This window comes from Phasianus colchicus, chromosome 3 (assembly GCF_987193195.1).
Source record: "Phasianus colchicus chromosome 3, bPhaCol1.hap1.1, whole genome shotgun sequence".
In the NCBI taxonomy this organism is placed as follows: Eukaryota; Metazoa; Chordata; class Aves; order Galliformes; family Phasianidae; genus Phasianus; species Phasianus colchicus.
This window is the reverse complement of record NC_143438.1, coordinates 70,985,232-70,997,500: the sequence shown is the minus strand read 5'-3', so window position 1 is coordinate 70,997,500 and position 12,269 is coordinate 70,985,232. Positions and strand designations below refer to the sequence as shown.

The 12,269-nt window shown below is 39.0% G+C and overlaps 1 protein-coding gene across 8 annotated transcripts in view; it reads left to right on the top strand.

The window, feature by feature from the left end:
• Nucleotides 1–12,269, top strand: part of RUNX1T1 (RUNX1 partner transcriptional co-repressor 1) — a 110,186-nt gene that overhangs the window by 72,272 nt on the left and 25,645 nt on the right. For all 8 annotated transcript variants that reach the window (XM_090137800.1, XM_090137796.1, XM_031590987.2 and 5 more), the window contains 4 exons: nt 2,574–2,755; nt 8,692–8,942; nt 10,188–10,273; nt 10,875–11,076. In XM_090137800.1, coding sequence (XP_089993926.1) covers nt 2,574–2,755; nt 8,692–8,942; nt 10,188–10,273; nt 10,875–11,076 — 721 coding nt within the window. The remainder of the gene's footprint in view (nt 1–2,573; nt 2,756–8,691; nt 8,943–10,187; nt 10,274–10,874; nt 11,077–12,269) is intronic.

Sequence of the window (12,269 nt, the reverse complement as noted above, 5' to 3'; positions counted from 1 at the left end):
CTCATAACTCAATCCAAAGCAGAGTAGGAACATTTTCTAGTGAATGAAGCACAAAATTGTAGGGGACAGTAAGCTAGTAATATCATGTTTTTTTGTTTTTTTTTTTTTCCAGGCAGTACTATTCTAACATAGCTATCTGGCTTCTGGTCTGCAATTGGTTTGTATCCATCACATATAGAGGTGTCCAAGTGTGTCTGCAGGCACCAGCAGTGACATTTGCAGAAATGTGCAACTGCACTTTGCCAGAACTATCTCTGCTGTCAGCTTGAGTATCTGCATAAACTTCTCTGTCCAAGGCCATTTGAATTTCAGAATCTATAAGTACACTTGAGTTTCTTTAGGAGCTTGATCTCTTCTTGCTCACAGTATGGAGAATGTCAGTGCTGCCAGCTTCCTGAAAACTAGTTGTTGTTCATCACAGCCATGGTTACCAGTAGCAGGCTATACACTTCATCTAGACATGGAGAGTTTTCCGTGTTTTGGTGGTATTATTATTATTGTTGTTGTTCTTATTTTATTATTTCATTATATTTTCCCTGATAAACCAATTTTTTTTTATCGTATGGTTTGATAAGCTTTTTTTATATTTATGTTTTGAGCAGACTGTGAGCAGTTGGGTTGAACTAAATGCTTTCAAACGCTGCTTTTCTTCACTTGTATTTTAAATTTTCATTCAAATGCTACTCGGTAGTATTACAAACCCAGACATATTCTAAACTACAAGGCACATAATTAGTAGTTTCCTATAATAACTTCTAAAAAATATATTTTTTTTGCATGTAAAAAATGTTCAGTGTGTTTAGAAAAAAAGATAAATGTAATTACAAATCTGCGTGTTTATGGTTAAATAGGAAGAATAAACTTTTTTTTAGGAGGAAAAGAATTAAAATAGATCAAGGGTTTTGCTAGCCAGCTTAAAATTTGGTTGACTCCAGGAGCCGGAAGTACCCATGTATGAGTATAGAATCATAGAATCATTAAGGTTGGAAAAGACCTCTAAGGTCATCTAATCCCAATTGCCAACCCATCATCACCATGCCCACTAAACCCTAAAAATAAACCCTTTTGTTTATTATCTCTCCCTGTTATGTGGCAACCCTAGACAAAACCAAGTGAGAGATTGATAGTAACAGTAAGAAGGTATTTCTTTCATGGTTTCACAAAACATTTGTGTTCTGTGGAGGTCCAGCACTGTCTTTCTTCATATCCTAAGATGAGTAAGTGATAGCAGTTGCTGGTATTACTTTTTTATCATGTTAAAAAGCTTCACAGTTATTAACCCTGTTCTGGCACTTTTGTTGCACAGGGAATTTTCTCCTACGGTACAGCAACAGGTGCCTGGAGCATCTGCCATTGTTACAGTATTAGCATAGTAATCTCCCAAGCCCCTGTGCTCAAAACTTTTTGAGGACATCTTCCTTTTGTTCTTTTTTGCTTGATTTGCTGCACATTAGATTCAGAATCTTTTGCCTATTTTCCTATTCAAAGAAAAGAAAAAAAATTTTTTTCTTGAAGGAATTTCTTTAAAAGGAAGGGAACCATGAGAGTTCTTTGTCTCCCATCTAGTTACAAAAAACAATGAAACGTAGTCTAATACTTGAAAAGCCCCAGGCAACATTTACTGTGCACTGGGCATGGAAGAAAGAAGGATGTGCACATTACCTTGCAGCACAAATATGTAGGTAAGAAATGGATGAGTTGTCTTAGTATTTATGCATGTACTGAAAGGAAAGGAAGAAGTTTCCCAAGATGTATAAATGTCGTCTCCAAGGGAAGGGACATATGGTTCTACTCCAGTCCCAAATTGGATGAGAAGTGTTGCTCAATATGGAAAACCTGCCACCTGGGGATCAATCAGCTTTTTCAATACTCTTTTGAGTACTGGTACTGTCCAACAACTCCCAGTGGAGTCCTGAGAGAAAAGTTAAAAATTACTTCAGGCTGCATATGACATGAAGCAGGGATGTGGTCCTCCAGGTGATTAGCTGGAGGTCTGGAACATGAGATTTTATTGTAGTCATTATCTTACGACTGTGAACATGTTGGGGAAGGCTGAGGGCATTTTATTCTTGAAGGATGGTGACAAAGGTAGCTTACAGAGACATGGATCCTATGGTTTCTAAAGATTTCTAAGTGCTAACTGCAGTCTGAGTGGAGACAGCAAAAAGGGCTTGTCGGTGGGAAAACAAACAGAAACAAGCAGAGCTGCTCTATAGGAGCTTATGTTCCGGATAGCAAGGAAGAAGATGAAGTCAACCAGGGCAATGTTTTTTCCTGTTAAATGAGTAGAATTCAGACCTGGTTTTCTCATGGCATTTGCAGTTTTGTTTTGTTTTTGTGAGAGTTCCCTTTCTTTCATGCCTACTTGGTACAGCCGCAACCTGACCTCTAGTGAAGCTGTCTGATTTCAGGCAGCCAACCATTTCAAATCTAATTCACAATTCGTGCAACAGATTCATCCCAGAGTGTGTTTCTCATTGATAGTTTTTTTTTTTTTTTTTTTTTTTTTAAACTTGTCCTTGTTGAAACTGCATGTGAACTACCTGGCCTTGATGTGTGCTATGTCCTTGCAGGCCAATCTGCCCCTGCTGCAGCGGGAGCTGCTGCACTGTGCAAGGCTAGCCAAGCAGAACCCAGCCCAGTACCTCGCCCAGCACGAACAGCTGCTTCTGGATGCCAGCACCACCTCACCTGTTGACTCCTCAGAGCTGCTTCTCGATGTGAACGAAAACGGGAAGAGGCGAACTCCAGACAGGTGAGAATGGCTGTGTCTGTTGGGTGCAGCATGCTTGGCCTTGCCAGCAAGGGGTGGGCTGGGAAGTCCAGTGCCAGGACAAGAGGCAGTGGGCACAAACAGGAGCGCAGGGGCTCTCTCTGAGCACCAGGCAGCACTGCTGTGCTGTGCCAAAGCACTGGCACAGGTTGCCCAGAAGCTGTGGGATCTCCTCCTTGGAGACCTTCGGAAGGTGCCTGGCCATGGACCTAGGCCCCCTGCTCTGGGTGTCACTGCTGGAGTAGGGCTGGTTCTGATTTTGAGGGATCCAGAGGGCCCTGCCAGCCTCAGCCATCCTGGGGTTCTGGGATTCTCTGCCCTGGGTGCAGGTCTTTCCTTTGTCACAGTTGTATAGCATCCAGATTGCCTTTGTGTACTTGTACATTTATATATATGCACACACTGACTCATGCAGTAAAATCATCAGAGGACACAGCATGGCCATTCCTACACAGAAGTAACACTGGCCAGTTAGTGCCTTACTAACCATTTGCTTCAGTTTTTCTGTGAAGTGTGGAGTAAATCACTCCAACTCCATATATAAATTCTTTGTATTAAGTAATTTCTTGGACAAATAGTAAATATGGTGAAGATGGCTAATCAGTGATATTGGGATGCTCCAGAGTGCAGTCAGGGATGTGAGTCTTTCTGCTATGCCATGTTTTATGCACGGCATAAGAATGTGCTTAAGATTTGTTCCAAACATGGAAATGTTCGCTGAAATCTGTTGTCTTATTGAACTTAGAGTGTGCAGAAAGGGAGCAAGCGCCTGTGTGTACAGTAGCTGTAGGGATATGGAACAATTTTCTCTTTTTCTTATTTGACTAAAGTTCTTTGTTCAGTATTACAAGAAAAAGACCATTGTGGTCATTTATTGTTGACATCTTCTTGTGCTAGTGTTAGAAATTCATTTAACATATAAATTTGGGAGGACCAAACATTGAATTTATTCTTAGTTTTGTTTGCCACAGGCCGTTATAATATATATTATATATATATATATATATATATATATATATATAATATATAAAAGAAAGCTTTTATAATGCTGTTCTGCCCAGTCCAGCTAGCTGCATGCCCAAGGCATTGCAGGCATCCCAGTTACCTTATAAAGGAGTTAAGATGAAGGTTTACAAAGTCAGGAAGGACTGCAGTTCATAGATTCTATATAGATTGCAGTACTTACATGCTTTTTGATGGAAACCGGCTGTGATGGCACAAATTCGGATATCAGATTGGATATCAGCAAAACGTTCTGCACCGAAGATGGTGGGCATGGAACAGATTGCCCAGAGCAGTTGGGCACAGGGCTGAGCTGACAGAGCTCGAACGAGTGTTTGGACAGTACTCTCAGGCAAAGAGTTTGAATTCTGGGTGGTCCGGTGTGGAGCCAGGACTTCAGGTTGCCCAAGGAGGTTGTGGATGCCCCATCCCTGGAGGCATTCAAGGCCAGGCTGGATGTGGCTCTGGGCAGCCTGGTCTGGTGGTTGGAGACCCTGCACATAGCAGGGGGGTTGAAATGAGGTGATCATTGTGGTCCTTTTCAGTCTGGGCTGTTCTATGATCCGAATGGATCCTGGCCAACTCTGAATATTGTATGATTCTATGAAGTGTATAGATAAAAAATGAAGGCTTCCAAGACTAGTAGAGAAAAAATTTAACATCAAATATTGGAGCTCACAGGAATGAGATATTCATGAGGCTAGATCTTGAAAATATTGCATAGTAAAATATAAAGCAGAATGATAGTAAGATTTAACTTAGCCATTAAGTAGAAAAAAAAAGGGAAAATATTTGAAAGTGATGTGCTTTGGCTGATGTCTCTGGGAAATCCTGATGTGCTAGCACGAAAATAAAGAAATCTGTAGATTTTCTGTTCTCTCTAGTTTTTCCTGTCTGTTAAGATGAGCTGAAACAGCCATTGATGCTAACTAGTTGCTAACTCGATCTAAGAAAGAGGATTAATTTTCAGACATTTTCCATGCAAGATCTTGAGCCACATAAAGAGATAACATTTCCAAAGCTGAGGTTTAGCTCCCTGGGGCAGTTCTGCTGCATGCTCTTGGTCTTTGCAGAGTAGCATACCAAAGCGTGTATACACTGTAGGGAAAAAAAGACCTCTTAAAAAATCTTGTAGATCTTGTGACTGATTTAAATATCAGCATGATGTTGTCCGTTGTCAGTAGTAGACATGGTGTTTCTCCTGTAAATATATTGAATTACCTGATAAGCCTGTGAGGCATGGCAGAGTATGAAGGTGGGGTGGGACGCACCTTTCTGATAGCCTTAGCTTATTTTTTGCTGTTAATAGCAGTTTTAGTTGCTTCTCCCATATGACCATAAAGAGAAAATGAGCAATACAATATTCCTTTGTTTTTCTGCTGATGTTCAGTTTGATGTGATGAATTGCAGTGATTTTGTGGGAAGTGCCATCTCACCTGTTGTATGGGAGAGATGGATGGTGAAGGTGAAGACCAGTCTGAGAACTTTGCGAAAGTTGTGAAAGGACCCCTATGAGTCTTAAAGTAGAAAGGGCATGAGGAGTTGCTCACAGGGGGATCGACAGATCAGGAGAATATTGGATTTTAAAGTCTTAGAATAAAACTGTGAGCTAGACTTGGGGGTATTTCAGTCTGTTTTATGGATTTTGTTTCTATGCTAATGTACATAGTTGCTTTGAAAGCCTCTGTTCATGATGCTATTGCCTTTACAGCTGAGGTGTCTCTCCAGCTCCTTCCAGCTCAGGGAGTCTCCAATTGCTCTCCATGTCATAGTGCAGCTCTTATGGCAAGCCAGGAGAGAAATGTGAAGAGTGAGCTTTGGGAAGCTGCTCATGTGGGAGCACACTGGGTGGCAGAACTTGTGCTCTGTGCTGCTTGGTGCAAGCAGCTGAAGCTGTTAGCTGCCTGGCAGCTTCTGAAAATGCTCACTTGGAATTAGATGCCTTAATTCTGGGGGCAAGGGCATTTCAGAGACATGCAGCTTTCATTTGTTTATTTATTTATTCATTTATTTCACTGCCAGGTTCTCTGATTATTATCTTAAAAGACCTGGAAAAACTGCCCACTTCAACCATTAGAATAGCTCCTTGAGCTCGAGGATAGTTGTGCTTTTTGTTTTTTTGTCTGCAGAATCAAACAACCCCATCATTGGTTAATAAATAGTTCCTGGATCACTGTTGACTGTTGTTGAAACAATGCAACAAATAAATAAATAATAAAATAAAAATATATATTATATTTATTATATATATAAATTAAATAGAATATATATATATATATTCTACTATATATATAATATATAAAATTATATATGATATATAATAAAATATAAATAAAATGAATGTGTGTGTGTGTATAAATTATATATAAAAATGTGTGTATATATATACATATATATACACGCTTAAATAAACCACACAGAATTTGTCCTTAGAGTCAGAGCATGCCTAGACCAAGTATAGAAACCAAATACTTGTCTAGCTTGATACTTATTAAGGTATACATTATTGTAATTGTTTACAGAGCAGCAGGAGGGAACACAGATCTTTTGTTGAGATGTCTAAGTAGATTTCAAATATACCAGTAAATAAACAGTGGAAGATAATAGGCGTCTTTTTAGAGGAGGGATTTCTATGACCCTGTTGCTAAAATATGTGGCAAAAAGTGCCTGAAAGACAACATCTTTCAAGGAGAACTAAATGTGGTTGGAAGAGTTTTGTTTGGAGATGTGTCTGCTGCTGGAGTAAATGTGGTATTTTTTCACTTTCCATGGGAAATGGGATATATATCCCATTATATATCATCATACATCACCATTTATTATGTATATCATATATTGATGTGTGTGTGTGTATTAGATAATGATATATAGAGATTACACACACATGTGTATATGAGAAATATACACATATATCCTTCTGTATTTACATTATTCTTTCAGGCACAGATAGCTGCATACTGTTGACTCCAACAGACATAAAAATTCAGTAAGGGATTAAGTGAAGGAAGTAGAGTGAGTGTGTTGCGGATAAACACATGCACCTCTTCATTTTTTGTTAAGGAAAATATATCTTCAGTAATTCTCATTGGTTATAATTTCAGAGTCTTTTTGGCATATGCGTTTTCTAGTTCTAGTTATTTATCAGCCTATCCAGAGCTACTGTATGTGAGGTTTTATAGAGCAATCTGACAGCAGAGCTTCGTGTTTTACTGAATGTTTTCTTGGTGCATATGGTCTGACACGGATGAGCAGCCACGGTGAGATTTTGGAGTCTATTAAACTAGCTCATTAAAAAGATCAATCTGTTTCTGTAATAACACTGGGAACCATCAGTCACTGCAAGAGAGAAAAACTGACACCTGAGGAGACAACACATTTTAGTAATTTGTTCATGACATGTCATGAACAAAGTGTTCACTATATTTTGTTTACAACTTCTGAAGTTTACATGCTACTACAGTAAAGCAAAGGAACTTGGACCAGTATGAGTTTTTATTTTGGTGAATGAATGCGTGGGTATAAATAACATGATTTTAAATACATTAACTGGAAAAGACTTTTTGCTAATTAGTCATCCTCTGTGACTGCTAGAAAAGATTGTATGGCACGTGAGCATGTCATGTAATGGTTCTACATTTATGACAGCTGCCTACAAAGTAAATGCAGGATGTTTTTTAAGAAAAAAGAAACCCACGATGTTAGAATGTCTCTAATTTTGACTGAGACAAAAATGAAATTATTATGATTGTTTTGAGCCTTTTGAAAGTGATGATGTGGTGGCTGAATCCTCAGCATCTCTTAACAGTGAATTCACGTGGAAGGTACCTGAACATAAGGGCCGGCTTCAATACTGTTAACAAAATCTTTTTGTTTGAAGAAGTTCTTGTGCTTCTCAACAAGGAGAAGGATATTCACAGCACCTAGAGCTGTACTTCTTATTAGCCATTTTTAATTATCGGGATTTTAATTTTATTAACTTGAAGGTTTACCAAGATGATGTCAATATCTTCCATAACACAAGCAAAATAAAAATTTTCCCCAACAAGGCATTATCAATATGCTGATGCTTTGTCCTACATAGAGCAGTGAATTACAGTTAATTAAATATAGAGCATTCCTAAAAAAGACACAGAAGTACCTGTACAGTAAGGAGCAACTACAAACATTTGCACACTAATAGCACAGTAGTAGTTTTGCCATCCACTACAGCGCAGAAAATCAAACTTGGATTTCCTTTCATTGTTTTCCTCGTTGCCACAGTTTTCTGATTCGCTTTTCCTACACTGAGCTATCCAAGAATGTCAGTGAAGCTAATCTACAGTTTCTGATTTCTTTCCCCATCTTTATTAGAGACATCATTAGCATAGAATATTTTCACAAAGAAAATAGCTTGGCTTGTTCATACAGAAGAGTCCATATTTCACTCGCATAGTAACATTACAATTGAAAAATCTGAATGTTGAGTTTGAGTAGATACATGCAAAGAAGATGCACACTGCCAACTAAATTTTAAAAATTGTCTTGGAGAGAAGTCAAAAACATCACTACCTATTGAAAGTTATTGCAAACATATTCCATCATGCCAAGAGTCATTAAAAGTATATTGTGATCATTGCATGGCCTCTGGCTTCGTGTATCGGTTGACTGCTTCAGTTTTGCAGTTACATGAGTAACCATCAGGTCATCAGGTGATTTGGGTGAACAATATCCTCCCTGGACCAGTCTTAAAGCTGTCCCACTGGAAGGGTGACTGTAGTATTTTTTGAATGTATGTTCTGAATAAAGCAGTGTTATGAAATGTTCTGTACCCCTTATTTGGAGCAAAGATCCAAAAGCTCCCTATGTAGGTGGGCATGAGTGTACCTGAACAGCTCTGTTCACAAAGTGGATTAAGGTTCCTTTCTTTTATTTTTCAGAACCAAAGAAAACGGCTTTGACAGAGAGCCTTTGCACTCAGAGCATCCAAGCAAGCGGCCCTGCACTATTAGCCCAGGCCAGCGGTACAGTCCAAATAATGGCTTATCTTATCAGCCCAATGGTCTGCCTCATCCCACCCCACCTCCACCTCAGCATTATCGTTTGGATGATATGGCCATTGCCCACCACTACAGGGACTCATACAGACACCCCAACCACAGGGACCTCAGGGACAGAAACAGACCTATGGGTAAGGCATGTTGATTTTCTGCATTGCTTTTTGAGTTTTTTTTCCTTTGTAGTTATTCTGAGTTTTGAACAGGTGTTTTTTTTTTTTTTTTTTTCCTTTCTTTTTCTTTTTTTTTTGTTTTTTATGACAAAATATACCTGTCCTTCAAATGTAGCCTTTTTTGCTGTTTGTCCATCTAGCTGCTCTTCCTCGTTTTATTGCAGATCTGTATTTGTAAAAATGGACTGAATTGTGCGTTTAGTCCACTCTAAAGCAAGGGCATTAGAGGGAGGAACCCCTGCTCTTACAGCTGCATAGTTAACCTGAGTTAGACGCTCAGGTGTCTGCTAAGCAAGGATAGTGGATCATCTTAATTTTCTTCTGATATCTCATTTGGGACAGTAAAACAAATTGGTTTAGCTTGCTTTCAGTGCACTGCAATGTGGGGATGTCTGTAGAAGACATGTACAGCAGAAGCAACACACCCTATGCAGGACTTGCTGCAGCACGTGTTGGGTTACAGGGGTGGCTGATGCTCTTGGATTTGCCTAGCTTGCTTCACATCTGCACATACTGTTCTTGGCTTATTTTAAACAAATCTTCAATAAAAGAGGAACGTTTACAAATATTCAGCATCTGTATAGAGGAGGCTAAACAAGAAGCAAGTGTCAGCTCCTCTGAGTGTTGATAATAAATACTGATTTGGTTCTACCATGTTGTCAGCTGCTATGTTTTATGTGCTGCATTTAACCACATGTTGTTTAATACATCTATGAAGGGATGAACCCTTAATGATGCTCTGTTGATATGGTAGCAATTACTGCATTTAGTGAAATAACTTTAAGTTCGCACTAATATTTTTTCAACTTTTGAAGTACAGCTAATATTTGATACAGTTCCCAAATAATTCCTTTCTGATTTCTTCAAGAAGTGTAAATGAAAAGTGATATATTGCATTATATTACTGTATATTTCAGAAAGAGTTATAGCTATATTTGAGAGGTTATCTTACAGCCTGCAGAACTTGCAGAATTGAAGACAGTATATTGAGTAAAACAGAAGCATCTACTGTGAGGAAAAGTCTAATGATGACTTTTAATGTAGTTTTTAAGTATCTATTTATTTTTGTGGTGGTATTCCACATACTAGATCAGCTGATGTATGATATGTAGATAGCCACGTATATTCAGTGGGTTCTTCTTTCTTTTTTTATTTCCCCCTAGAGGACTCCCAACCCTGTAAACATGATTTGCTCCTTTTTGGCAGGGTTGCATGGCACACGTCAAGAAGAAATGATTGATCACAGACTAACAGACAGAGAATGGGCAGAAGAGTGGAAACACCTTGACCATGTAAGGGCTAAATCCGCTTAAATATAATTGTCTAAAAGGAGCCCTGTAAGACAGGAATTTGTTTGGAAGGTACTGTTGATTAAAGCTGGGAGCTTGACATTCCCTGTTAGGTAGCTCATATTAGGCCTTGCTGTTCAAATGTGTATACAAAATGCAGTATCCTAGTTATTACAGACTACCAAATGGGGAAAGGACTCTGCTCTGTGGGCACTGAGTATGAGACACATGGCCGTCAGTTTTAGAACTGGTTAATTGGAGATTGTTAGCTCTTAAAACATTTGTAAACATCAGTTCTGGGTCGCATCACCAGGCCTTTATGGTGCTGTGCGTTACTGGTGATGGTACTACAGTCCTTTCAGTTTACTACTTCTTTTCCCTTTCTTCCAAGAATCTACATCTTCACAGTTTAAGATAATAAGTTAAAGAAGGAATCATTATTCTTAAGACTAGATTTTTACAGATGTGTTTAGAAAAACAGGGAGAGACACATTCATTCTTAAAACCCAAGCACTAAGCATATAAGTATTTTCTTTATTTTAGTGTCAACTTATGAATAAAATATTCTTTTTTATTTCTCTGTCCCACTCTCTGCTGTGGTTAGCTGTTAAACTGTATAATGGACATGGTGGAAAAAACTAGGCGATCTCTCACTGTACTTCGGCGATGTCAAGAAGCAGACCGTGAGGAGCTTAATTACTGGATACGGCGGTACAGTGATGCAGAAGATTTAAAAAAAGGTGGTAACAGCAGCAGCAGTCATTCCAGACAGCAGAGTCCAGTGAATCCAGATCCAGTTACATTAGGTACAGTATCCTCATTAAATATTGTTTTCTGGTCTCGTTTCCGCTCAGCTAAATGCTAGATGGAGTTTGCATTTGCTCACCTGATTCTTTTGTAGTAGGGATACAGTATTCGTCTCTGGCGAATACTAAATTAACTATAACCATGTATTATATTGATATATAATACTATGCCCAAATAACCTCATTTACGGGTGATATGGTTTGGGTTTGGTGGTGACTCCTGATAATTTGCATTCCTTTCAGAAATGTCTGAGGGTGGTGGGCAGAGGCACAGCATTGAGAGCTGCACCAACCCTGACCCTCTTTCTCTCCCCCTTACCTACTTGATTAAGGAAATCTATAGGTGCTTCTGGATTGTTAGCACTCTATAGTGAAGGGCTTTAACATTCTGAGGTCAAATGAGTTAACTTGGAATTTTCCTTTTCTAAGGAAATGGGATTCATTGTAAGGGAGTGTAATGATAGGAGGAATGGGTTTAAACTAAAAGAAAGGAAATGTAGTTTAGAAGTTGGGAGGAAATTCTTGGCTCAGAAGGCAGAGAGGCACTAGCACAGGCTATCCAGAGAAGCTATGTATGCCCCATCCTTGGAGGTCTTTAAGGCCAGTTTGGGGTGGACCTTTCAGAAAGGCTAGGGTGGAGCTAGATGACCTTTAAGGTCCCTTCCAACACAAGCCATTCTATGATGCAATGAAATGAAGGGATATATAAAGATAAGGACATTTCTTGGTTGTACTTGGTTTCCACGTAAGAAGGAAGTAGCAACATCTGTGATGCCCACAACCACACACATATATTTGTGTTCACTGCTGCATCCTGTACAGGGCTGCCTGAGCTAGGTGGTGTACTGCTTGCTTTGAGCCAAGCAGAACTCAGTGCCCAACTACAAGAAGCAGACTAAGCAGGTGGATGTTCACCCCATGCTGACCTTAACAGTCATACACACAAAGTACCTCCAAAAACGATTCTAGGATAACTGTGTAAACAGAAGATTTTATTTTGTGGGCTTTCTGTATTTTATTAATATGTTGATGGGCTTTTGCCTCATCCCCTCCCTTTTATGACAGGTGAAATAAAGAATCCCATCTTGCTGAAGACTTTTTATTGTTCTCTGTTATTTCAAAGAGAATAGCAAACTATGATTGTTTTAGTAATATTTATCTTTTTAAAAAATATGCATATCAAATGCTATCTA